At 39.4% G+C, this 27,491-nt stretch overlaps 2 protein-coding genes across 3 annotated transcripts in view; both read left to right on the forward strand.

Moving 5' to 3' along the window:
- Neil3 (nei like DNA glycosylase 3) overlaps positions 1–23,327 on the forward strand; it is a 46,435-nt gene extending 23,108 nt beyond the window's left edge. For both annotated transcript variants that reach the window (XM_038327576.1, XM_038327575.1), the window contains exons 4-11: positions 2,640–2,774; positions 3,873–4,086; positions 5,379–5,453; positions 6,925–7,091; positions 11,817–11,986; positions 13,390–13,810; positions 20,534–20,708; positions 22,320–23,327. In XM_038327576.1, the coding sequence (XP_038183504.1) occupies positions 2,640–2,774; positions 3,873–4,086; positions 5,379–5,453; positions 6,925–7,091; positions 11,817–11,986; positions 13,390–13,810; positions 20,534–20,708; positions 22,320–22,502 (1,540 nt within the window). In that variant the 3' untranslated portion in view covers positions 22,503–23,327. The remainder of the gene's footprint in view (positions 1–2,639; positions 2,775–3,872; positions 4,087–5,378; positions 5,454–6,924; positions 7,092–11,816; positions 11,987–13,389; positions 13,811–20,533; positions 20,709–22,319) is intronic.
- Positions 23,328–25,076: 1,749 nt separating this feature from the next.
- On the forward strand, positions 25,077–25,630 carry LOC119813376 (NEDD8). Its single transcript, XM_038328669.1, has one exon. The coding sequence runs from the start codon at positions 25,115–25,117 to the stop codon at positions 25,358–25,360; it is 246 nt and encodes an 81-aa protein (XP_038184597.1). The 5' UTR covers positions 25,077–25,114; the 3' UTR covers positions 25,361–25,630.
- The last annotated feature ends 1,861 nt before the right edge of the window (positions 25,631–27,491 follow it).

Below are 27,491 nucleotides of genomic sequence, written 5' to 3' on the forward strand. Positions count from 1 at the left end.
TGAAGGTATGTGAGTTGTTTCATACTTTTCCTCCCCTAGTCTCATTGTGTAGCCGTAGCTGTCCTGGAACTCACTGTGTAGACCAGGCTAGCCTCACACTCCTAGAGATCCGCCTGTGTCTGCCTCCCAAATGCTAGGGTTAAAGGCCTGTGCCACCACACCGGGCCCTGCCATTCTTCATTCCAGTTTTGTTTTCTGGGGCTTTACATGTCTTGCAAACTTCTCTCCCATACTGCAAATATTTTAAACATTAATAATTAATTTTGAACATAAAAAAAGGAAAGGAAACGATCCAGCTCTTATCATTGCTGCATGGGTGATGGTGATGGTTTCTCCTTGTTTCTGCCCCATTTCCCGCTTTCAGCCCGCCCTGCAAATTCATGCCACAGGATCCCACTCTCCCTTCCCTAGCAGTAGACCGCTGTTGAAGTTACCCTATGGAAGTCTTCTAAGAACGATGGAGGTGAGGTTTCTTCACAACAGGGCTTTGTGCGAACCACAGGGTGGCAGCTTTGCAGTCACACAGCCTTTCTCCTGGCCTTGGCAGGCAGTCTCTCTCATGGCTTCTGTGGGTGTTCTTGGGGCCCAGATTTGCCCCTTTCTCTTCCCAAAGGAGAATCTCTTCTGGATTCTGTGCCAGCATTAGCTTGCTGGTTCATTTCAGAGGAACTATGTTCGTTTTTGTTTCCACCTCACCCTTCTTCCTTAACAGCAAGTGCACTTATAGCCTCCCCAGCAGCAAAGGGTTTCCTATCTTATCCCATTAAGGCTTTTCAATCTTGTAATCTAGAGCCAAACATGCTGCTTGGGCTGCGGAGGTTTCCTCTCTGCAGACAGAGGCAGTCTTTTCTTCCATTCCCTCAACTACACCACTCAGTTCTTCTGCTTCCTGACAGAAAAGTGTTCCTGAAGCAGACAGGGTTTCATTAGGATGCTTCAACGATTTAAAAGGCAGCCCTTTTCAGTCTCCTGGCCTGGTGCATCCCTTTTCATACCCAGCTCCTCCATCAGGCAGGGATTATAAACCGTCACAATACTCCACACGTGACATTTAAAACTTTCCTACGAAATTTAGCTTTTCTACTTACCTATTTTGTTAATGGTGGCTTCCTCTTAAAACCTCTTTTCTGAATGTATGATGGCCGCATGAGCTGATAGATAGAGCATAAAACCTCAGTGTCGGTTGCTTTAACAACATGGGTGCTTGCTGTGCCTCAAAGATTTTCATGATGCGGATTTATTCCTCTTCTAAAAGGTAAGTAAGAATACAGAGGCATTTATTCTTTGATTGGCGCCCAGTCATCACACTAGTTAGCTATTTAATGATTTAAATGCAAATTAATACATGATAAAGCACTTTATGTGCATCTTGCCCCTAAATTGAAGGTGTTTGCAAGACAAAAGTGTACTTGCTTTGTTTGTAGCTCTTACTGGGGCTACTCTGCTTTTGACGGGGTCTTAACCTTTGAGGTTTTGGATGTGGATGTGGTTTCATTACTGAAAGTGATTTAGAATCCACTTTATGAGCCATGCAGCTGAAAAGATTTTAGATATGACGGCCCCTGGGCATGACAGTTGTGCACCTTTCACTGAGGCTGAACCTCCATAAGCTAAATTATGAAGTACTTACAGGCATACATTTTTCCTGTCAAGAACTATGGGGCATGTAAAATTCATTTATGATTGATAGTAGGGCACACAGAGTTTAAAACCCACATTTTAAAAGTTAGACTTGTTAACCTTGTCCAATACTGTAACGCGGTGCTTTGGAATTAGACGCACAGAGCAGTAACGTTTGCTGCTAGGGGAACCATATTTATTAACTCAACAAAGCTATAAGGAAACCGATCTGAAAGGCAGGGCGCAGTATTTCATCTTGAGAATAATTTCTGATCTTCATTGGAGGTCTCACAAAATCACTTCTCTTTAACCGGACATGCTAATCAATTCTACAAAATCTGAAAGGTTATGAATTTTTCATCAGTCCATTGTAGCTTTGAAGTTAACTGTAAATATTTATAAATCCCATCTTCCCAATATCTATAAAAGTAAATGAAAATGAAAAGAATTGGACAAGTTTTGACTTGTCCTCTCTCTATCTTTGTCTATCACAGCGCGCTCGCTCTCTCTCTCTCTCTCTCTCTCTCTCTCTCTCTCTCTCTCTCTCTCTCTCTCTCTCTCTCTGTGTGTGTGTGTGTGTGTGTGTGTGTGTGTGTGTGTGTGTGTGTGTGTGTAAAATGCTTAGCTCAAACAATGGTGAAGAGACACATGTATTAAACTGTAGACCTGATTTTACAATCTTCCACTTCACTGTGACTAAACTAAGGAATCTGAATGTTAGTGGCTTTGTAGAATAGATAAACAAGCCATAACCAATTTTTTAGGCTTCTGCTTTTGAATAAGTAACTATGGAATGATGCTAGACTGTTTGAACAAAGATATTTTATCTGACTCGAGGGCTAAGTGTTAGGGCCTCCCGGTTTCTTCAGGAAGCGATTTTAGCGTTGTAGCCGTCTCTTCTTCCTCCTCTTTAACAGTAACTACCCTGCGTGACATTAGTTTGCTTATAACTTTAAAAAGTAAACAACGCGACACATGATATGCTTCTGTTACTCAAAAACAGGCTGACTCTGTTTCAGGATTCATTTCGGGATGAATGGCTCTGTCTTGATTAACCCACGTGAGTGTGAAAATAGAGGTGGGGCTTCTCCGGCTTTGCAAGTGCAGCTCACCAGGGACTTGATCTGTTTCTTTGACTCTTCAGTAGAACTCAGGTAAATAAAAACAAAAAAAATTAACTAATAGAAACTAAAACTGAGATACCAGGACAAGGAGTTGTTTTTGTTTTTTGTTTCTCATCTGAACTTGCCATGCCCCTACACTTTTTTTTTTTTTTTTAGTTAGATGAGAGAAGAGCTAACGGAGATGCTAAAATTATTGCACAGAGGATGAAGATACTTTTTTTTTTTTTTTGGTTAGATGAGAGAAGAACTTACAGAGATGCTAAAATCATTGCACAGAGGATGAATATTAATAGAGGAAGATTCTGAGAAGGGTACTTAGTACTTTAGCTGCATAACAGCATAGCTGGTATCTGTAGCTTGGTTTCAACATCACACGTGTTACTTAATAAAAAAACTTTATAATCAATAAAATGTCATTGTAAAGGAAGCATTAAATATAATTATTAGGGTCATCACTGTTTGTCGGGGCCCTCTTGCCCTCTTGCCCTCTTGCGTGTTGGCCACCAGGTCTAGAGGGGAAAGAGGAAGAAGGGATGGCAGAAAGTTTTATACACATCCCATGAGCATTAACACAGATAGCCCTCCAGGAGACAGACTTTCAGTGAATCAGCTCAAAGTTGTTCCAGAGTATAATATATAGATTGGGGAACCTGGGGACAAACCCTAATTTGCATTAAGTGGCCCGCTCCTATCACAAGGCTTAGTCTGTGGCAGTAGGGTACTATAATAATAGCAGAGCACCTTAGCGCAAGTCTTTTTAGCAGGGATCTGTGCCAAGGGTCAGGCTAAAGATGAATCATGCATCTAGTTTAGACACAGGCGTCTGATTTAGAGACAATTTTCAGATAAGGTTTGTCCTATAGGCTCAGGGACATTCTCCAGATAAGGGTAGGTAAAGAGCAGGAAGCTTTGCTGGAGACAGAGGGACTTCCACATCACCGAGCATAGAGAAAAAACTGCTAAGCTTATGGTGTCTGTGACCTCTAACCAACCAGCAATATATTCCAAGATGTTCATCCAAAAAACTCACATGCCATAGTTTATATAAGTGCTTGTATTTATATCTAAGCCCACCCTAAACTTACAAAGCAGACCTATGCTTAATGTGTTATATACTTCGTTCTATAGAAATTCAATGGAAAGCCAACAAAGAGTGAGAACGATGGAAGAACTGGATGTGTGCTCGCCAAAATTCAGTTTCTCAAGAGCAGAAAGTGAAGTGGAAAAGCAGAGAGATCGGATGCTGTGTGATGTGGTCCTGGATCAGAGAGTGCTGCCTGGTGTGGGGAACATCATCAAAAACGAAGCTCTCTTTGACAGCGGTCTCCATCCAGCTGTTAAAGTATAAGTATTATCAAATTCGTCTCGAGTCTGTCTTTAAATGCCATAAGGACCCAATGAGAGAGAGAAATCTGTGCTGTAGCAACATATTCTCTACATACTCCAGGCATCTTTTAGGTCTTGGCTTTAAGGGTCAGCTTCTCGGTGTGGCCATCTCTGACTTCCTGTGAGAACGGCAGGTCTCAGTTGCTACCCTCAGTAGTCCTTAGCTTGCTTTGTTTTGATTTTCCCATACCTTGGATTAGTTTTACTTTCACGTATATTTTATTCATTACACTTACTGGTTTTTTTTTTAAATAGTGTCTCCTCCAGCTGGAATGTCACCTATGAGGAGGGCAAGTGTCTTCTCTGCAGTGATGTTTCTCTGAAATACTGAAATAGCACAGTGTCTAGCTTTAGAAAGATATTTGCGGAATGCATGAATAGATGAGTTAGATGTACTATTTATTTTTTCTATCTGGCATATTAAATATATTTTCTACAACACATGCATGAATTCACATTCGTAGCTGTGAGCACTAGAAAAAAAAAACTTTTGGTGAACGATAAAGATGAAACTCAGGTAGCGGGGACTAAAGAATGAAGGAGCAGAGAGCAAAAGAAACAAAATTCCCAGCCCTTGTGCATTTAGCTTAGATAGGCATGACGGGAAACTCGTTGGACTTCTAGAGTGGGATGCCAGAACACGGAATGCATTTGGTTTGTTGTTTGTTCTGCAACTGGAGAGACCGGAAGTCTCATTTTTCTAGGAGACAGAATGGGTAGAGAGAGCGGTACTGAGGATAGTGATTAACTAAGTAGGGTTTGTTTTGGGTGGGGGGAGTTGGCACTTAGGGCTCTTTCCCACGTTTGTCACTATTAACTAAATTCTAACTTTATCAACTATTTCTGCTAAGTAGAGCAAGCTTGTGACGTAAATTGTTTTTTACATTAGTCCGTATTTGTTTTGTGCCTATAGATTCCCGCTGTTTTTGTAAAATCCAAATCATTGGTAATTAAAATGTAAAGCAAGCCAGTTAATGAGGATTTGAAGTTAGGCTAGGCTTTTTCACACTTAGAACAGATAGGGTCTCGACAAAAACGAGCCTTTGAAAAATCACCTAGGTTTCTAAGGAGATGTTTTCTAGAAAAGGACCAGCCAAGGGCATGGGAGATGGCTTGTCTAACGTGTAGAGACCCTAGTTTTGATCCCCAACATGGGAGTGCGTAAGAGAGAATGATAAAGAGAATGATGTGCCTGAATGTTAAAGTTACAGTTGTGAAGGAATTATGAAATGATGCTTTCCCATTAAGGTGTGTCAGTTGTCAGAGGAACAGCTCCATCACCTTGTGAAGATGGTCCGTGAGTTCAGCATTCTCTTTTATAAGGTGAGAAAGAATATTTTCAACCACATCTTAATGCCAATAGTTTTCTCTCTTGATGCTACCAGTGTGTTAAGACCACAGGTAGCCCTCTAGTGGTAAGAGTGCAGAGATTCAGGGAGCAAGAGTGGCAATTAGTGCCTTAAAATTTTAGGTCAGAAGTCAATCTCAACTCACCTCATTATGAATGTATTTAGTTATATTTATATTAAGTTATGCTAGTATTATACTTGAATTCTTGTTATAATAGGGCATATAAACACAAAGCATTTAGGCAGACTTAATACTTAATCAATAGACTTGGGTTTGTTCAAGTTTTGCCAATGATTATGCAGAGTTTAGGTTATTTAGGTAATATTTAGTATTTCGGGTTTTGAAATCTGTAATTTGAGATTTTATTTGTGTATGTACAACAAAAGCTATTCTAAGGATGCTATAAGTGCTCAATTGACATGTTAGCAAGTTATATAATGTTCACAAAGACCTCAGTAAAAATGCTTTATCTTTTAAACAATGGATGATAATATGTGTGTTTTTACTATGCTCATGATTAAGGTAATATAATGGTCTTTATGAACTGACATAAAGTGTTAATGAACCTCTTACAGTACATGGCTACCTTCTGTAACAATGGCAATTTTATAGTGACCTAGGCCCACTTATTCTTCCAGAGAAAAATGACTATAGAAAACAGTCCATTTTGCCCACAGCAAATTGGGCATTTCCGTACCTTGCTAAATTAATGTAAGTTCTTTGTGTAGTTTCAGTCCATATATAGTAATGTTTCTGAATTTTTCCATTTTTATACTGCTGGTAGAAACAGAAAATATTCTCTTTGTAGGTACTTTAAACACATGTGTATAGAATAAAACTATGGCAGAAAACTCAAAATGTCTTTTGAAATAAAACTTATACCAAAATAGAACATATTCTCTGGTAGGATAGTATTTGAGTTTTTATTTTCTTTTCTAGCAAATCTTTAGAGTTAAAAAAAAAATGTCCTTTATCAGGCCAACAAAGAAAATGCTCTCGTTAAATTTTATCCCCTAAAAATAACGTTTTTGCCGTTGAAACTGAGTGAGTAGCTTCGTTGTTCTAAAAGCAATCAGATTTGAAGCTAATCTAGCCCTTTTCTTACAACCATGTAATTATGTTTAATTAAGAAAGCCTTAAAAGCATAAAAGACATTTTAAAATATAGAACTTTTATATATCATTTAGATAAGAGGATAAAGCCGAGACCAGTTTGGAATACTAATAAGTTAAAACATAATGACTCAATTATTTCATACAAATCTTATTTGATAGACATTACTAAATTTTGTCAATACCTTTTACTTTGATGAAAAACTATTATGTGGAACTGCGTACAAATTTTTGACATTTGCAAAGATGACATAATTTCCTGAATATATCTTTGTCCCCCATAACAACAGTCTTGAGCATAACATGATAATTTTATTTATTTTCTTTTTTAGTGCCGTAAAGCAGGATCTGCCATTTCTAACCACTACAGGGTTTATAAACGCCCTACCTGTGGTCAGTGCCACTGCAAAATTACTGTGTGTCGCTTAGGGGAGAACAGCAGGATGACATATTTCTGTCCTCACTGTCAGAAAGAAAACCCTCAGCACATTCAACTATGGTAAGATATCTGATTTAGATTATCTTTCTGAACATGTAAGTGAAGGAGTGCCAGGCTACTGTAGCTTGTAGTTATCACAGAACAAAGAGCTTGAAAACACATGAAAAACCATTGCAGAGAAAAGGGCGGAAAATGCTCGTCGGGCCAGAATCCACGTTTGTTTTAAAAGTTAATATGAATTGTAATAGCTCTAATATGGAGAACGATGCAAAAAACTCAAAACCAACTATTAGAAGCTTTGACTTTGGGAGAGCTGGGATGGAATGAGGAAAATTTTTGAGTGAAGTGGCAGTAGACTGTCCAAGGCCATTTCATGAGCCACTTGACAAGATGGGTAATGGCCGAGGGTTACCAACATCGTATTGTTAGGTGAAGCCAAAAATGCTCAGCTCCCTGAGAATAGATGCAGAAATGAACTGAGACCTAGCTCTGGTGACCTATTGCTTTTGAGAGGGGGCAAACAAAATGATGTAATTGGGAGTAGGAAGAAAGCTGGCTTTACTGAGCTCTGCCACACCCAAGGAGGAGGGTGAGCCTTTTCTTTATGACGAGCATAGAGGCACGACTTGTTTTCATAAATACATCCACATCCACTTGCTTTCCCCCTCTTTGTGTTCTATTTCTATAGAACTCCCACTCTGCCTCCCAAGTATTATATCCCCCCTCCTGTTGGCCTATTTTATTGTCACAGATAGAAAATATCTTCAGACAGCTAATTGTATGTGTTGTATGGGTTTCTGATTTCGCTTTTCATGATATACTTATATATTTATTTGACTCCATACATTTAACACAGTATCTAGTATAGAAGACCTTCCCTGTATTTGTCTGTTGGATAAAGGATTAATGTTCTGTGTCTGTCTAGAATCTGAAAGTTTTCCTTTGTTCTTGTAAGTAGTCAATAAATAATAATCATATAAGCAAGATATTTGTCAATTCCAAAGCGCTTGGAGATGAGATTTAAAGACTCATAGAGTTCCTGGAAGGGATTTAGATTTTCTTGTGGGTGCGGCTGTATTAGAAGTATCATGGGCTGTGTAATTCCCCCGCCCCCCTGCACCTTCTCAGTTTCTGCTTAGAAAAGGGCAGGCCTCCCATGGGTATCAACCAAACATGGCACATCAAGTTGTAGTAAGACTAGGCACCTCCCCTCCTAGGCTGCACAAGGCAACCCAGTATGAGGAGTAGGCTCCCCAAAGCCAGCAAAGAGTCAGAGACAGCCCCTGTGCTCCCACTGCTAGGAGTTCCACAAGATCAAACTTTACAGCTGTAACAAATATGCAGTGTGCCTAGGTCAGTCTAATGCTGCCTCTCTGGATATCGGTTCCGTCTCTGATAGCCCCTATGAGCCCAGGGTAGTTGATGCTGTAGGGCTTCTTGTGGTGTCCTTGAGCCCTCTGCCTTCTCCAATCCTTCTTTCCTCTCTTCAGCAGGATTCCCCAACTTCTGCCTAAAATTTGGCTGAGGTTCTTTACATCTGTTTCACCAGTTGCTGGATGAAGCCTCTCTGGTGATAATTGGAGTATAGCAAAGTATCATTGGGCATCATTACATTGACCTTTTTTTCCCCAGTCGTGGTAGTTTCTATCCTAAGTCTCTGGGTTCTGGTGATCATGGCAGTGTCAAGAATGGGCTTATTTTATGGCATGGGTCTCAGATTGGACCAGTCATTGATTGGCCATCACCACAATTTCTGTGCCACCTTTACCCTAGCACATCTTGTAGGCAGTACAAATTGTAGGTCAAAGGGTTATGTGGCTAGGTCACTGTCACAATCCCTCCACTGGAAGTCCGGCCAAGTTATAGGAGTTCAGGCTCTGTATTCCCTATTGCTAGGAGTCTTTGCTACAGTCACTCTCATAGATTCCCGGGAGTTTACATTGCACTGGGTTACTAGCTCATTCTAAAATGCCCCCTTTCTCCAATGTTCTCCCCCTCCATTACCCCCACCTGATGCCCCTGTTCCCATCCCCACCTGCTCCCAGTCTACCCCCGAAATCTATTCTATTTTCCCTTCTCAGGGAGATCCAAGCATTTCCCTCTTGGGTTCTCCTTGTTACTTACCTTCTCTGGGTAATGAATTGTAGCATGGTTATCCTTTCTTTTACAGCCAATAGCCACTTATAAGTGAGGACAAGGTCATTTTCCTAAGCTTAGTGTGGATGGAAGTAGGGATTCATCACAAACAAGATGTCTAGAATGTCCTAGAAGGGAACCAGAATGTGGGGAAGACAGGGAGGAAATGTCTAGTTTATTTGGAGACCCACCACACTGGTGTTGGGTGTTTTGGATATATCCATAGCTCTAACCATGTAGGATAGAAATTACTTGTAATTGGCTGCAGGTTACTGAGAACTTAGTACGATTTACAAGCAAGTTCTCCTGTGGGCCTCACCTGCCAGGAGCATGGAACAACTTGAGGACATTTGGAAAACACAAAGAAACCCTATGGTGACTTAGTCTTGATACGATAAGCTTCTTTGGGGAAGAGAGTTTGATTGGAGTTGCCATGACAAAATATAGGCGAAAGGGGTCATATGGTCAAATGAATATTGGGGTAGTTTGTAGGATTAACTGAAAAGCTGTAGGAACCAGATCCTGAGGACTGGAAGTGCAGGTTGACCCAGATAGCTAGTGCTGGTCAGGGTGCCTCCAGCAGGCAATTCGTCTTAATGCTTCCATTCCCCGCCTTCTCCGCCTTCCACTGTCAGGGGGACATATCAAGCTGCAGAGCATCAAGCATAGAATTTGCTGATGGACTGGGTATAAGATGTTAGGACGTGTTCAGATGAAGTCTAGAGTTTTGTCTTGTTACGCTGAGAAAGTGCTGATACCCTTATGAAACAATATAGGGGAGTTACAGGCTAGGGGTTTTATGACAAATTACCACACTTTCAGCATAAAAGCAGGAGAAATGTATCCACTCAAGTTGGGCAGCCAAAGTTTTGAATAATTTCATCAGACCAAAATAAAGTGCTGACAGAGGTGTGTTCCATTGGGAGGTCCTCGAGGATGATCCACTCCTTGCTTCCCTGAGCCTCTATTGACTGCCAGCACCCCTTGGCAAATGCTTGTTTCACCCTATGTAGTCTTTGCCTCTGCTGTAACAGTATCTTCTCTTTTCTCTGTGTATGAAGTCTGCCTTTCCCCTCTCCTAAGGACAGTTTTTCCTAGGTCAGTATCCTTAATTTCACCTGCAAAGACTCCTTATAAATCAACAGTTTCAGTTCCCTGATATAGCCTGGTGTCTTCGTAGGGCCCTTCTTCAGCCTTAACTAACTACAGCACATTAAGTGTGAACTCTTATTATATAGCCATGCAACGACTGGGGAAAATTTATTACCAGGTGACTAAGAAATGGAAGAACAACAACAGCATAGAGGGATCCAAAAGCCTCTAGGTGAAATTGTGTACATCCTCTTATGATTACAAGAGGAGATGACAGCCATTTAGGCTTTGAGGCACACTGAGAATCTGAAGGTCCCTTAAATATTGTTCAACTAGGAATAAATGCAGCCTGCTGCCTTTCAGAGTAAGTCATGACCAGGAGTTAGGTCAGAGGAACAAATTCTGTAGGTTTAGCGTTCCATACGCATATGAGATGCTAAGTGTTAGAAGTCAAGGTAAAGATAAAGGAATCGTAATGAGATGTGTCTTCCTTTCAGGTTTCCTTGTGCTATTCATCATCTTAACAAACAAGCCTGGATGCAAGGGCTGGTGTGTTTGTGTATAAGGAGCAAGACTTTACAAAAGTCAAGGCTACATTTGAGAGTCAGAGAACCTGTGCTCTGAAGGAAATGAAGCTGCATAGGCTTTTCTGCAAGAGCTGTTCTTGGGATCAGGGGCACTGCCATGGCTCTGCTTAACTGCAGGGGACCCAGGACAGGAACTGCAATAAAGCTTTAGAAGGGCGCTTTCTTGTCAGTAATGGCCAGTGGATTCCAGGCAGAGATCGTGATTTACTTTCCTCACTAAAACTCAGGCTAATCTTGGCTGTTTGTTTCTTAACCTAATAGCTACAAATCTAAGAGAGATGCCTTAGTAGATGTAAAAAGGTTTTGTGAGAACTAACACATAATTTTTTTTCAGCATCATGGATTAAGCAATCAATTTATTGCTTAGCAAATACTATTGAAAAATCTAGAATTTCTAGAATTTTCTTTTCTGAAAACCTGAAATCATGTAAAGTTTTCTCATTTCCTCTTTTTTCATTTTTTGGTTATTTTTTTGAGATTTTAGTGTAATTGCATTTTTCATTGTTTTGGGGATTATAGTGTAATTATGTCATTTCTCCCTTCCCTTTTCTACCTCCTAACCCTCCTCTATACTTCTCCTTCCTCTTTCAAGTGTCTGTCCTCTATTTCATTTTTTCAATGTTCTATTTTTAGCGTAACCTTTTGTTTTTCTGACTTAATTGAATAAATAATATTTGCTTTTGGAAAGTAGTATTTAAACTATTTGCAAAAATACTTCCTGCTGGTTAGAGCAAATGCTTTTGGTTTGTTTTTTAACACAGTACTTTTATTCTCTATAAAAGGTTTATTTCTGAATTTAGCAGCATTCAATAAGACTCAGAATACACTTTTTGTATCTATGGCTAATGACTTCTAAATAATAATAAATGGAATTGGGGTATCAGTGTTTCTACAATGGTTTCTACAATCTCCAGAATGTACAATAAAGCATCAAGAATATCAATGATTGATTTAAATAATTATCTTCCAGCAAACTGCCAACGAGCAAAGCTGTAACCAGCTGGACTTGCAGGAGAAACGATTGCCTGGTGGACTCAGTGGCTCGGAAATGCGAAGAGGAGTGGTCCTGTGCTGTCTGCACCCTGGTAAACAAACCCTCTGCTAAGTCCTGTGATGCTTGCTTGACCGCAAGGCCTGCTGGTAAGAGTGACATTTGAGTTTGAGTTTTTAAGATGTGTAAGAGCATTTACCGTATAGTCAGGTATATGTTTTGCTTCACCTTCAATTCCATAGCCAACTATAGTGCTTTCTTTCTCAGACAGTTAGGGAAATTGCCAGCCTTTTTATGTAAACTGAGCTCATAGTCTGTGGAAAATATTAAAAAAAAAAAAAAAGATAAGGAGGGGAAACATGCTTTTCCTAAAACAGTATGTGCCTTTGTATCTCAAGCACAGAGATGATCACATCTGTTCTCTACTGTTTCTAATGAATTATTCAATAAAGCTTTGTTTTATGCAGATTTCAGCAACTTTCCAGTTTGTTATTCAGTCCAAGTGTTTCATAAATTGAAAGGGAGGAATTCTGTAAGAATATCTTTGCAGGTGGAATTGAAAAATGCTGAATTTTTTCCCTTCTTTCTCCTTCCTACCCCTTGTTATTAAAATCTTTACCCAGACAATTGTACTGATTTCATTGAAATCCTTCAAAATAACTCTTTAGAACTCCCAATCTCAAGCGTTCAGAGAATGTAAAACCTCGGAGGAAACCTGTGATTAAGAGCCATCTCGCTGATGCGGCTCCCATTGTGTTCCCAAAGTGTTATTTCTTTCCCCAATTAGAGATGAGAAAGTTCGTTCTTGACTTCAGGACCCCTGCATTGTGGTAGCGGCTGTATTGTGTTTTGTTCCCTGGGCCTGTGAGGCAGGCATCTCCCCTCAGACAGCTTGGCTAAATCTCAGGAGGGACTGCACCTCCTTCAGTATCAGTCACCCAAGAGAGAAGCTGGGAAAACCAGTCTTAGTTTTCTACATTCTGAAATGCCTTCATATTGTCTCATCAACTATTTCTTGTTAATATGAAGATGTATATCTTAAGCATAATATATATAGACCACATTATGATGTTGATTCTAAAATTCTAGGGTACTGAAACATATTCTTATCAACATCAAGTGTATATAATTCTTCTTTACTAATCATAAGTAAACTTCATTTGGTCCTGTCAATCATATAAATATTCCTGCCTATACATTAGTCTCTAGCTGCAGAACTGAACCCCTATGGGACATCATTCTTAATTACCAATGCTTATTACTTCTACTAATATTAACAGAATTGATAGCTGAATAATTGTTGCATATTTAAACATACAAAAGCAAATACCAATCTTTGCTAACTCCATCTTTTGGTTTCTATATATTATTGTTGATAATATAGTACCTAAGCAGAAGATAATCCGCTGTAACATGTTCAAGTGAGCTTGGCAACATGGTTGTGCATATTTGCTTAGTGTAATGAACTAAAAGTTTAAATCAGCTCTATTTCAAATAGCCAGTATATTGTATTTCTAGGAATACTGCAGAATTCCTTATCTCTTTTTTCCAGATTCGGTGCTCAAGAATGGAGAGAATTCCGTTGACTTTAGCAACTTAGTGAAGTACCCTTGTAATAACTTTGAGAATACACACAAAGAAGTGAAGATCAACAGGAAAAGTGTATTTGGTAGTACAACCCTTGTCCTGACTGATTTCAGTAATAAATCCAGGACTTCGGTCAGAAAGAAAAGCCCAAACCAGATAATAGGTGGGGAATTTCAAAACTATCCTCCTGCAGACATATGTTTTAGTGATCTACAGCACCCCTCCACAGAAGGAACAAACTCTATCATTCAGCCAGCCAACAAGGTAAACATATCACCTATAGTTTGTGCCCACTCTAAATTATTTAGTTCAGCACATAAAAAATTGAAAACCGCTCACTCTTCAGAAGCAGACCTCACACGTTACAGCCCTGGACTTTCTAACAGGTATGATATTTCTAACTTGGGTCTTTACAGTACTGACATTAAGTTTTTGTTGTTATTGTTATAAGCATTTTTAAGATCAGTAAGGCATTTGTATTGCATCAAGTTCTAGGACGGCAGAAAATCCATGCATTGCTAAGAAAGTTAAATTGCTCTTCATAACATAAGCACTGAAAAATCATTATAGTAATTTGCCTGCTTTTCTTTCTCTAGCTAATTGATGTTAGAAAAGCGAAGAAAGGGAACAGATTTTCCTGCAACTCCAAGTATTTTTTTCATCATTTCCAGATTATAACCATATGTTCAATATGACATATTTGGAAAATATCAGAAAATATAGAAAACTATTTAAAATACCCATGATAGTACCAGGTGTCTGCTGATATCTGACATATAGATATTCCTTAGTTTCCAAGGTAGTTGTATCCCGGTAAACTTGTCATAAGTTGAAAATGCATTCCTTTCCCCCAACATTACCGTTAGTCTAACCATACACGACCCTGTACGGTCCCAGTTCTCTCCCTCATGCTATTTGCCTGATTGGGAGTTAGAGCTTGTCAATCATTGGGAGAGATTATTAGCCTTCATGCCACCAGCCTGAGGAGAAACCGAAATTTGAGCCCTCGTTTCTACTGTATACATGTCACTTCTTCATTATGGAAAACTCAGAGCATTGTGGGTAACAGTGTATCTGTGGGGCCCAAGCCTTTCTTCCTGATAAAGCAAAGCTCTGAAGGGAACCAGTATATATAAAAGTTTAGTGTGTATCCTCTGTTTTAAAATAGGGAAGCTGAGATACCCACGGTTGCATTTTTGTTAAAGAAAGTAGCTATATCTTTAGCCATGTGGAATTTTTTCTCCTATTTTAACCAAAATTTCCCCGAGAGCCTCCATGCTTGTTTTTGTATCTGAAATGAAATTACGTTTCCTCTTAAGTTCTACACATACCAGATGTGTTTCCTGAAACTACCAGCAACACGGCCAGAAGGAGATTGTTAGCTGAGCTGTAGACCACCCTTACTGACTTCATTCCCTCTCCTTTCTATCACAGCCTATGGTTGGCCTTTGTTTGCTCTTTGGCGCGGGGGGGAGGGAGGGGTTAGGGGGTGCCACTTAGCTCCCAAATAAATCACAAGGAAGCTTATTCTTACTTAAAATCGCCTGGCCTTAGCTTGGCTTATTTTTAGAAAGCTTTTCTTAAATTATCTCACTACCTTTCTCCTCTGGGCTTTTTCCTTTTCTTCCTTCTGTGTGTTTTGCTTTCATTCTTATTCTGTGGCTGGGTGGCTGGGTGGCTGGGTGGCTGGGTGGCTGGGTGGCAGGGTGGCTGGGTGGATGGGTGGCTGGGTGGATGGGTGGCAGGGTGGCTGGGTGGCAGGGTGGCTGGGTGGCAGGGTGGCTGGGTGGCTGGGTGGCTGCTCCCAGGCATCCTCCTCCCCTTGTTCTCTTGCTCTTCTCCAGCTTTCTCCTTCTACTTATCTCTCTACCTGCTAGCCCCACCTATCCTTGTTCCTGCCTCATTATTGGCTGTTCTGCTCTTTATTAGACCATCGGGTATTTTAGACAGGCAAAGAATCACAGCTTCACTGAGTTAAAAAAAAAAATGCAGCTCAAACAAAAGGCACGCACCTTAAAATAATATGCCCCAACGACAGCCAGATAAGCAGCTATCAGAAAACTATCTGTCCACAATTTTTTTTTGAAATTGATTCTTCAAGAATCAGTTGCTATACTTATACATAGCATTTTAATTTTTAAAACATTATTAATGTATTTGGGGCAGCGTGATGTGTGGAAGTGAGAAGACAGTTTGCCAGAGTCTGTTCTCTCCTTCCACCCTGTAGGTTCCAGGAAGCATGCTCGGGTCTTTAGGCTGGCATCGAGCTCTTTCGTCCACTAACCCATCTCACTGACTCTTGGTAACATTTTAAAGGAAGAGTAAACAAAGCCAATGATGTCTTTTCTCCCCGTGCATGTTTTCTCTTACAATGGAAGACAGTTGCCAGTGGAACCTGAAGTGATCTCTGGGGAATTTGCATTTGTCGCTGGTCCTTTATCTGTGCTTTATTGATGGGGGGGGGGTTCTACCTCTGGGGGTGGCATGATGGACCGCCTGTTGGAAAGTCCTAGTCCAAACTCTGGGGATCCTTAAGGCTTATTTCATAACAATTCTCAGACAGTTTTTGCCCAGTATATGCATTTGTCTCCACCTTCTTATCCTACCTCAGTATCTTCTATCATGAGTAATCCTGATGATTGACCCTAAGCTGATTATTTCAAAATAGTTTGTCCATAATCATTTATCTGTTGCTCCTGTTATATTAGAATTAAGCTATGGAGGCCTGAACTTTTAACTGAGTAGCTAAATGCATCTCTTTTTTTGTGTGTGTGTAACCCTAATTGATGCCTCACGATGAAAATCAGGAAGGAGCTACAGTATGATTTGGGAGGTGGTCCTGGAGAAGAAAATAGCTTTTAGGCAGTTTTTCTTTTCAGTGGTATAACTGGAAGGAAGTGGAGGTGATTCCTTTAAAATATTGTGCCATTGATTGTACCCAGAAATATCCTGGCATATTTTTATTTTTTTTTTCATGAAAGCAAACAAAAACCACTGATTTAATTCATGAATTAAGGATTAAAAATTAATGATAACTTAAATTTAAATGATTTCTTCATAAGGTATTAACAGTAGAATCATATGATTAATCACAGTGCACAGCATTGCCTAGAAATGTTATAACTGTGTGTGTGTGTGTGTGTGTGTGTGTGTGTGTGTACTGAATAGAAGAACATCAGGAAGAAACTCTACAGTGTGTGTGTGTGTGTGTGGTGTGTGTGTGTGTGTGTGTGTGTGTTGTGTGTGTGTGTGTGTGTGTGTGTGTGTGTACTGAATAGAACATCAGGAAGAAACTACAGTGTGTGTGTGTGTGTGTGTGTCTGTGTGTGTTGAAGAGAATAAATCAGGAAGAAACTTTACGATCAATCATGATCAACTAGCAGAATAAATGTCAAGTGATGAAATGAATTCTCCCAGCAGCCCTTCTGCACCCAGCTACTTTACAAGGAATAAATTGCAAATTACTGTCATTTATTTCATTTTTCTCCTTGTCTGGCAGCTAGAGTGTTCCTCTCATGGACAAGATGCCTAGCGGAGGCTCATCACAAAGCACTGTTAAAAACAGGTGGTCCACTCAGAATTTATAGCCAGTCTATTTTCTTTAATAATCATAGGGTAATTAATTTGACTTTTGTTCCCTTAATTAGCAATCTCTTTGCCATTACATTGCATGCTATGCTGATAAGGCTTATTTTTGGATTGATCTCTAAATATACTTGAATGTTATCCAGTTACCAGATGATAAATCAGATACTTGAACGAATTTTTAAGCAGTTAACAATAGCTTCTAAAACCAGTTTTAAATCTTTGCTCCAATTACTGTAAACACAGAGAAAACATAGTGATACATTTTTCAAAAAGAGCATGTGTTCTCCCTGGGATATCACGCAAAGGCTTTCATGGGAGAGTAAAGGGCCCCATTGAAATCCTCCCTGTTTTCCCATGTCTGTTCCCATCAGCAGTTGGAAGTCCTGCGCTTGTTTCTGTCTCACGTCTTCGAGCTCCTAGTTGCCGCATTCATTTAATTTCTGCTTACTTTAATCTTTGAAATAATCTTGGATTGTCAAATCTACATCCAGTTGGACTGACTAATCAACAACTTATTTCCAAGAAGTATTTTTGTTATAGTAAACCATCCAATCTATAAAAATCAGTAATTTAAATTAATGATTGCTAATATATATAACAGTTTTCCATCCCAGGGATAGTTTCTTCGATCTCTGATTTCTTTATTTTTAAACTATTAGGATGGAACCCTTGTGTTTGGGGCATTTCTATTATTTTTGGAGAACTTGTTATGCCTCAAGCATTGGCCATGATCCTATTGATGCCCTCTCCAGCACACTACAGTTAGAAAGGCCAGATTCAACAAACACCTGTTTACTTATTTTTGTGTTAAAAAAAAAAAACACATAATTGAGTAGTTGCCACAGAGACTCACAAGCTTAGCACACATGTCTGAAAAGGGTTTGCCAAACTGGTCTAAATATCACTCTGCCAATTATAAATCGATATTCAAAAGATGAGCCTAATCACCACAATAACTTCGGCTGTCCGTTATGCCAAATTTACCTAGGAAAATGCTCTGCTCTGTTTGGAAAGTTTTTAAATAATGATAGAAACAAAGAGGAACCAAGATATCCTCGATTAAGCTGAATACTTAATTAGCTCGGATAATGTTTTCTATCATAAAACAGCATAGCTTATGCATATTTAGAGCTGATGTGATCGCAGGTGGCAGGAGAAGCTTGGTTCCATTAGCTCCCCACTTCACAATTTAATGTGCTTATGAATCACCTGGGACTCTTGTTAGCAAGCAGATGCTGATCCCAAGGGGACTTGGAGGAGGAGTGGGTAGCTCCCTGTGTCTGAGAAGCTTCTGGGTGATCCTAACAGCTCTAGTTAGTGGGACACATACTGGCTACCAAGGACAGGACAACTAGAACAACGTACAACCAGCTTTATGCCAGAGAAGACCTCATGGAAGACAAAATGAAGAAGAGGCTAGGCCTGCAGCCTCTCGAATCCCATCCCCCACTTTTGTACCCCAGAAAAGCTTCATAGGATAAAATTGAAAGCTCTCCTTAGTTAGGCCTGTGAAATTTCAATTAACATATAAGGCAAGTGAATTAGGAAAGGTTGAACTAACTACTACCAAAGGCAGCACTTTAGAAATCATGCATAAAACTGTTTCCTTGTTCTTCTGGTGTGGGTGCTGTAGCTAAGGCCCCTCTCACGGTGGGTGTGTGCAATACCAAGCTCCATGCTTAACCCTTCCATATTTCCTTAAGACAGGCTTTTGCTAAACTGACCTGGCTGGCCTTGAACAAACAAACCTCTTGGCTCATTCTCCTGAGAAGCTGGAGTTACAAGCCTGAACCACCAGGGCTCTCAAATGTACATTAAAACTGTGTTTATGTGTGCAGACATGGAAAGCCCCTTGCCACTATGTCTACCAATACCCTTACCCTCATCTTCTTTCTCCCTTAAATTTATTACTATTTATGAAACCACTTCTGTTCCGACATCTATTGACTTCTCTGTAGCCATGCAGATAGTTAGCTTCTCTTGAAGTTATGGTTTGAGATTGCCTCTAGGGACTGTTGGTGCAAGGAAGGGTGTGGAGAATAAAAGCCCTCTCAGTTTTTCTATTCCAGATTTGATGTGAGCCATCATTCTAAGATATTAATATCACCTACTGGCAGCTCTGAAGAGAGAAGCAACAAAATAGTTGCTGGTGAAATATTTAACGATAATACAACTTAATGATATGTACTACTGATGAAATATGTAATGATAATAATATTTAATGATAATGCTGTCCATAGTAATGACTGTAGCTATGGAGCTACCTTTTGTGTTCCACGTAGCTGCTATGTGAACAGCCCCAGAACTGTGCTTAGATTGGTTAAGGTCTCTGCCAACAGATATTTTTAAACTAATATGTTTAATCATATCTTTCATAAAGTTTAAATCAGTTTCACCACAAACGAACGATCATATTCTGAGCATTTCAATTAGATATGCTGCTTGAAGCATCCTTATTGAAACACATATTACAAAATTTAGCCTTGGAGGCATTGAGAAAAGGAAAATACTCTTGATGTCTAGGGATTTAAGACAATTATCATTGTTGTCATTGTTAGAAATTTCTCACAATGTGAAAAGCAGTCTATTTTACTGTTAAAAGAATTTTCAAAAATTGGGATGTCATGAAGAGGTTCTGGTCTTGTTTTGGTACTGGGGGTGAAACCCATTTTGCACATGCTAAGTCGGTCATCTACAACCAGGGTGAATTCCTGTCCTCTCTTTTCATTGCTGTGAACACTTTTATTCTGAACTGGTCACTATATATGTGTTGCATATAATATATAAGATACAGAAAATTTAAAATTATAATGAAACTCTATTCTTTTTCCAACGAAAAAATTGCATATATAGTTGAAGGACAAGATCCCCTCCTGGTCTGTGTTCGCTAGGTGCAGGGATGATCTCCAAACACCCTGGGTTTTAATTGTAAAGAGATGAAAGCCCCCTCTGCTAAGCCTCATAAAATGCATATTGTTTCTCTTCCCAGCTGCCTGTTTCTTACTAAAATGTTATTGTGAGTAAAATAATAACCCTGATCAAAGAAAGGCCCAGAAAATTGTTTTAAAGTGGACGATAGATGCTCACAAGATAGCCTCCTCAGTGCACTTAGTGTTTGTGCAGATGAGAAAATAATTAGATATGATTGTAACCCACCCAGCTTGCTTTGTGAGATGTGGCTGGTCCAGGTAGACTTGAGAATATCTCAGAGGAAATAGAAGTGAGTGAATATGGTGTATTATATGGTAAGGGAAAAACTGAACATCAGAAATGAAAGCTTGAAAAAGTCCTATATACCACATATGAATTCACTTTTTCCTTTTTTTCAGAAATTTTGTGCCTTTGACACATAGTGAGTTTAGAAATCAATTAGAATTGCCCTAAACAACAAAAAATTAACAGCATGATAACCTAAAGTTGCTTTTTATAGGAGGAAAACTAAGTGCATGGGGCAAGGCGTATGAGTTACCCTTTTAGTGCTGCTTGCTAGGTGACCATTATTGTGTGACCTGTCATTACAGTGGACTCCAACCCAATACAGTGGATGCTCCTCGCTCTATAAATGCTGGCACTCCGCGGTGCAAGAAGCACAACCGCCTTTGTGTTCTCCGTGTGGTACGGAAGGATGGAGAGAACAAGGGGAGGCAGTTTTATGCCTGCCCTCTGCCCAGAGAAGCACAGTGCGGGTTTTTTGAAGTATGTGTAATATTTCCCATGCTTGCTATGTGTCAAGTGAATTTTAGTTATTGTAATGTGGCAAATATCAGTGCTTGCATTTTTACTCATACATTATCCATCCATCTATCTATCTATCTATCTGTCTATCATTTATTTGTGGCAGGAACCTCCCAAGTTCTGGGATTACAGTTACACACCATTTTAAATGATCATACTAGTGTTCAGAGTAAAGCATGGTCTTACATTGCTCAGCAGATAATATTAATATTTATAATATTAATGATAGAATAGCTATTGGATTAATAAAACATTTCATATTTGTAACCACAAGTGTATTAATGTTGTTCTTGGTTCATAATGATAGGTAGAAAGATACTGAGGTCAGATGTAGGGATTCACATCTGGATTCCAAGTACTGGGCAAGTTGAAACAAGAAGGTCTTTAGTTTGAGATATAATGAATTCCAGACCAGCCTGGACTATGAAACCCTATAGCAAAAAAGAAGGAAGGGAGAGAAGAAGGAAAGCAGGCAGAAAGGCATTAAGTTACTAAGAAATACTGAATAAGAATTCTTTAAAACCCATGACTTATGCATTAGGTGGAGTACATGAGAAAAGTCAGCATACGTGCTGATAATTGCCTTGGATTTACAATAACCTTACTGAATTCTACTATAAGTGTAACCTGGTTGAGGGGTGTGGAGGAGCCGGGGACGACAGCCTATGGTAATCCAGCCCTAGGTGATTCTTTGTATCTGGTATAGGGGACAGAAATGTGTGTCCCGTCCGTCAGTCTCCTGTTTTCCTCAGAGTACACCTTCTCACCATGCTGAATGTTAGTCTGATGTTCAAAGACACTCATTTCCCATAGTTAAACGCCTTATGGCATCTAACGGAAAAAGGCAAATGTTGATCTCTTTAAGTGCTGAAGCAGAAGCATTTCTTGTTTCTCTTACTGAGAAATAAAAGGTCTCTCTGCCCATTGTGGAAACTTTCTTAAAGACATTCCCAGGTTAAATTTGATGATTTTAGGGCCTACACCTAAGATATGCTTCTATCACGATAGGTTCAGAGATTTCCTCAAGAACCATTTTAAATATAATGGAAAATGATGTTAGGAATTTTATATCGCTAATACTAGCACAGCCTCCTTCATTCCTCTCTTGAGACCAAATACTAGGAATGGCTTTGCTTAATTTAGTCTGGGCAAGTACCTGCTGGGCTCTTACTTTTTCTGGGAGACTGATGGAATGTACTATTATAGTTATAATCAATATTTGATAATATTTTAACTAGAACAAACATAAAGCTTGGATCCTGGTGATAGCTTCTTATCACGATTCTGAGAGTTCTCAGTTACTTTGAATAACGGGAGGAACTTTTTATATGTTTTTAGATAAATTGAAGTTTGCAATTAGGGCAATTAATGTGTGATTCAAGCAAGTTTACTAGTAAAATACTTCTTATAGCATATGGCTTTTCACTAGGCAGCACCTAATAATTTACTCTGGTAAATTATTCACTTTGGTAGTCACAGCAGTGAAATCAGTATCACGTCAAATGAGGCTGGTGGTGTCTGTTCACATTGGAACTTCATGCATTCCTAATACCGTGTCTTTTCCTCCTTTAGTGGGCAGACTTATCCTTCCCACTCTGCAGACATGGCAAACGCTCCATTATGAGAACTGTGCTGAAGATTGGACCTAATAATGGGAAGAAGTTTTTTGTATGTCCTTTGGAGAAAGGAAAGCAGTGTAACTTTTTTCAGTGGGCAGAAAGTGGACCAGGAATGGAAATGATTTCAGGATGCTAATATTTTCTCTTTTTAAAAAATGTCTGGCATATGAACTTCTCAGACTCACAATGTTGAATCCCCTTTGTTTAGTAGAGAGCTTATAGAATACCTGAGGTACATAGAAATTAAGATACTGGAGTATTTGAGAAGTATTCTTTGTTTAGTAGAGAGCTTACAGAATACCTGAGGCACATAGAAATTAAGATACTGGAGTATTTGAGAAGTATTCTTTGTTTAGTAGAGAGCTTACAGAATACCTGAGGCACATAGAAATTAAGATACTGGAGTATTTGAGAAGTATTCTTTGTTTAGTAGAGAGCTTACAGAATACCTGAGGCACATAGAAATTAAGATACTGGAGTATTTGAGAAGTATTCTTTGTTTAGTAGAGAGCTTACAGAATACCTGAGGCACATAGAAATTAAGATACTGGAGTATTTGAGAAGTATTCTTTGTTTAGTAGAGAGCTTACAGAATACCTGAGGCACATAGAAATTAAGATACTGGAGTATTTGAGAAGTATTCTTTGTTTAGTAGAGAGCTTACAGAATACCTGAGGCACATAGAAATTAAGATACTGGAGTATTTGAGAAGTATTCTTTGTTTAGTAGAGAGCTTACAGAATACCTGAGGCACATAGAAATTAAGATACTGGAGTATTTGAGAAGTATTCTTTGTTTAGTAGAGAGCTTACAGAATACCTGAGGCACATAGAAATTAAGATACTGGAGTATTTGAGAAGTATTCTTTGTTTAAATGCATTCATCACCTTCCCACTCATTTTGTCAAAGTGGACATGCTATATTTCACCAGGTGGACAGTACATTCCCTTTAAACTGTATATTTAACACATTTACTATTAATGACAATAAAGCATACTTAGTATGGTTTTGGTCTCCCCTAACTTCTTTGGTGAGCAGTAATTTATTTGTTTTTAGGAGATTATGGAATGTATTGCATTATAAGATAATCATTGTTATGAATATTAAGCTTCTATTAGATGGTAGAGATATACTGAAAACTTCGATGATTTTCAGTGTTTTCATAGAAAATTGTGGGGATCCAAACTAACATGACAGGACAGAAGGCACGTGTATAAAGAGAAGAGGGTTGATGTTTTCCTAATCTTGAGACTAATGTAAAAAGGTAAGTAAGTACACCTCTGAATCTTAATGCATTAGTCTAATGATGACCTGAAATGTTATCCAAAAACCTTAACTTTTTTTATGTATTTGTAGTGTCTGTGTGTGTGTGTGTGTGTGTGTGTGTGTGTGTGTGTGTGTATGTGTGATAAAACCCAGGTCCTTGCTCATGGATTCTAATATAGACCTTCACACCTATGTTATTATTTTATTTTTAGTTTTGCATTAGCACTCATTTTTGCCTTTTCCTTCAAAGTTAGATCAACTACCTATGTTTCTCAAGGGGAAAATAACGATCAATCTTAAGGTATTTTTGCATGTTTGTAGAAAAATCCTTTCAGAGAAGGGTCAATGTATTTTTGAAATAGGCAGCAAACCCTTTCTCTTCTACCATTAAATTGTCCATGCAGAGCTATAGAAGTTAATAACACATGAAATGATAGCCAACAACACATCACATTCATAGTCTTTAATGTGTTAACTCTGTACTGAAAAGGCAAAGTTAGAAGCAACCTAAGATCAATGGTCATTACCCCCAGAGCTCAATGAGGCAACAAATCTGTGTGACAAACCAGGAACTGAACTGGACAACTGATAGTCTCCTCTGACTTGACATTAAGTAGAGAGTATGTGCCAGGAATGAAGGAAAAAGCAAATGGTGTGCAGCAGAGAGAAAAGGGCCACAACTGAAAGACTTCCATAATGGCCCAGTCCTAAAACGTGCAGCTGAAAATAAGGAAGCACAATGAGAACAGAAGCACATGATAAACTTAGACCTTTATCCAGTAGGAAGTGTGTAGGATCTATATGAAGTGAATTTTGTTGAGGAACACCAAAGATTCAGTTGGATGAACAAAGCTCACTCTTACTTAGCAAGGTTAAATATTTAAAATATACCATTATTATTCCTCTCTAATTTTGAATTTTAACAAAACTCTCCAATAAGAAGAGAGCTTGTCCCTCCATTTTTACCAATAACCTCTGAGTATCTATCCTGGATAAATTCATGACACTCAATGGTGTAATGGAGGAGACAGATTCCTTTAAAGGAATTCTTTGTAGCAAGAAACCATTGGAAGTGATTTCCCATTTCTTACAGTCCCCCCCACTCCGAGAGCAGAACTAAATCATAGGATGGGTGTAGGAATCCCAGTTCATTCCATTTGGCTACCAGAGCCACCAGAAAGTAAAAGCAGTTGCTGAAAGGAGATACTCAGAGAGGGAGAGCCCCAAGTTCTGTCATTAAATTCTACCTAAATCATCACATCACACTACCATTCTATGGGGCAGATAAACCTTAGGGTTCATAATGATCAAGGAAATGACGCAAAAGGTAATAGACGTTAAAGGTTAAAGGTTAAAGACATAAGTGGGGATAGAGGCGTGAAACATGACGGATTAGCCTAACGTAAGATTGTTAGCTTTTTTGAGAACCCACTACCTTAGAAGCAGCACTACAGCCGCCTGCAGCCCCAACCTGGGAGGAAGATGCTAATTAAAGTGAAGACGCTGACTGGAAAGGAGATTGAGATCGACATTGAACCCACAGACAAGGTGGAGCGAATCAAGGAGCGTGTGGAAGAGAAAGAGGGCATCCCCCCACAACAGCAGAGGCTCATCTACAGTGGCAAACAAATGAATGATGAGAAGACAGCAGCTGATTACAAGATCCTAGGCGGTTCAGTCCTCCACCTGGTGTTGGCTCTTAGAGGAGGAGGTGGTCTTGGGCAATGATGAGCCTCGGTTCCACTTTACCTCCTTGCCCTGTCGCTCATAATGAAGCACCACATGTCCTCTCACGCTCTGGGACACCAGAACTTCTGCCCCCTCCCTTGGATGCCCAGTCTTGTGTGTCTACTGGTGGGAGAATGTGAGGACCCCAGGGTGCAGTGCTCCTGGCCCAAATGACCATTACTGGCTGTTGGGTTTTAGTTTGCAGTCCTGTGTGCTTCCCTCTCTTACGGCTATATCCTTGGTTGTCAATAAACTATTTCCTGGCAAAAAAAAAAAAAAATAATAATTAAAAAAAAATTAAGAAGCATGTACAGAGGTACTCTTCATGGATGAACAATGCTGCTCTCAAAAGACATGGGTTTTCAACTGTAAATTTTAGTACAAGATATGGGATTCCTCTTTTTGAGTTATTGCTCCAGGAGGTCCCAGAAGCTCCTGAAACAATACAAATATTGCCATTGTTCTTGGTTGCCCACCACTACTAGATGGTAAGGTGCTATCACTTAAGACACTTCAGTTGCAGGACTTCAAGAAATCATTCGGAACTGACCAGGGTACTCCTTCCCTATTGACCAGCTTGCACGGTGATGGGAGGTCCTATGTAGGTTTCTGCAGTGGGGAAAAAGTGTCTTCAGTGGTTTTTATCGAGTTCTGTGACCTGCCAGATAAGATGTGCCCAATATTGACATGAGGTTATAGGCATCACCAGTAACTTTCTGACTGGATTTAAGGTATGTTCTACAGGAGATAACTCATGCCTGGTCCTATAAACCTGGTCAAAAGTCCATCACTGCAGATTTCATAGGCTCTGGTAAAAACCTACTATTGTTTTGCTAAATAGTCATGTTGTCAAACTGTCTTTTAAATCTTTGTGATCATACTGATAGACAAGTGCTTCTTTTTGCCTTGGTAAGAGAAGCTTAATTTTGTAATGGGCAGTAGTTAATGCAGAAGTTCATAACTGGTCAAAATACTGAGAAGTCATGATTAATAGGACTTCTGTGTCAACTCCCCATGCCATTAATGCTCAAGAACACATGGAAGAGAAAACAGGAAGAATTTAAGAGAGCTGCTACCCTCTGAACACCCATAATCTATCAGCTGTGGTTGTCTGTTCAAGACCTGCCCCAAATCAAATGAGTCGAAACTCCATCATAGATGAGGGACAGAGAATCTCATGAGTCTCCACTCCTAGCTGAAGAGATTTGGAAGCTGATGGTTGCTGGGGAGGGTCAATTTTCTTTGGTGATATTCACACTGGTAGATTGACTATGCTGTAGTGTATGGTCCCACATTCATACACATATGTGTGACAATAACTGGACTCATTGGGGTATTAAAAGAACCAAACAAGCATGAAGTTAGGAGGTTGACATGTTGATGAAGTCTGGGGATAGTTGGAGAGGGAGATTGGGAGCAGATATGATTAAAATATATTGCATACATATATGAAATTCTCAAAGAATAAATTAAACTACATATATAATTTTTAAAAATCTGAACCACTATCCAAGACAGTTTGCAGTTAAATCTCACCAGATGACTCCCTGCTGAGATGAAAATATCAACTCTGTTGAGAGAGCGAATCTGGAGCATCCACCATCACGTTCACAATACTGATGGTGTGATGCACAGTAGGCTATCAAATGGAAAGCCAACATCAGCATCCACTTCAGAGAAAAACCAATCAGGACCCAGATCCAATATGATCCAGATATTAGATGTTTCTAAAAGGGCCATGAAACATATTATTGTAACTATGGTTGCCAATTTTAAGGAGGAAATATACAAGAGGGAACCTCAAATCTTGAAGTAATTTAGACAATGATTCCTGCAAAGCAGACTCAAGAGCTGAGCTGCAGGATTCCAGAGCCTGTGTGTGATAATCTTTCAGTTTTGTTGAAGGAAGCGGCGGGCTGTGTCCCGCCACCCGGCTAGCTTTACCCAAAATAATTACACGGAAACTGTATTCTTTTAAACACTGCCTGGCCCATTATCTGTAGCCTCTTATTGGCTAATTCTCACATCTTCCTTTAACCCATATTTAGTAATCTGTGTAGCACCACGAGGTGTGGCTTACCAGGAGAGATCTTAACCTGCATCCATCTCAGAGAGGAGAATCATGGCGACT

The sequence above is a fragment of the Arvicola amphibius genome, chromosome 4 (genome assembly GCF_903992535.2).
Source record: "Arvicola amphibius chromosome 4, mArvAmp1.2, whole genome shotgun sequence".
Taxonomy (NCBI): Eukaryota; Metazoa; Chordata; class Mammalia; order Rodentia; family Cricetidae; genus Arvicola; species Arvicola amphibius.

What these genes read in the sequence shown, in the direction of transcription:
- LOC119813376 (XM_038328669.1), top strand. Translation starts at nt 25,115, where the DNA reads ATGCTAATTAAAGTGAAGACGCTGACTGGAAAGGAGATTGAGATCGAC.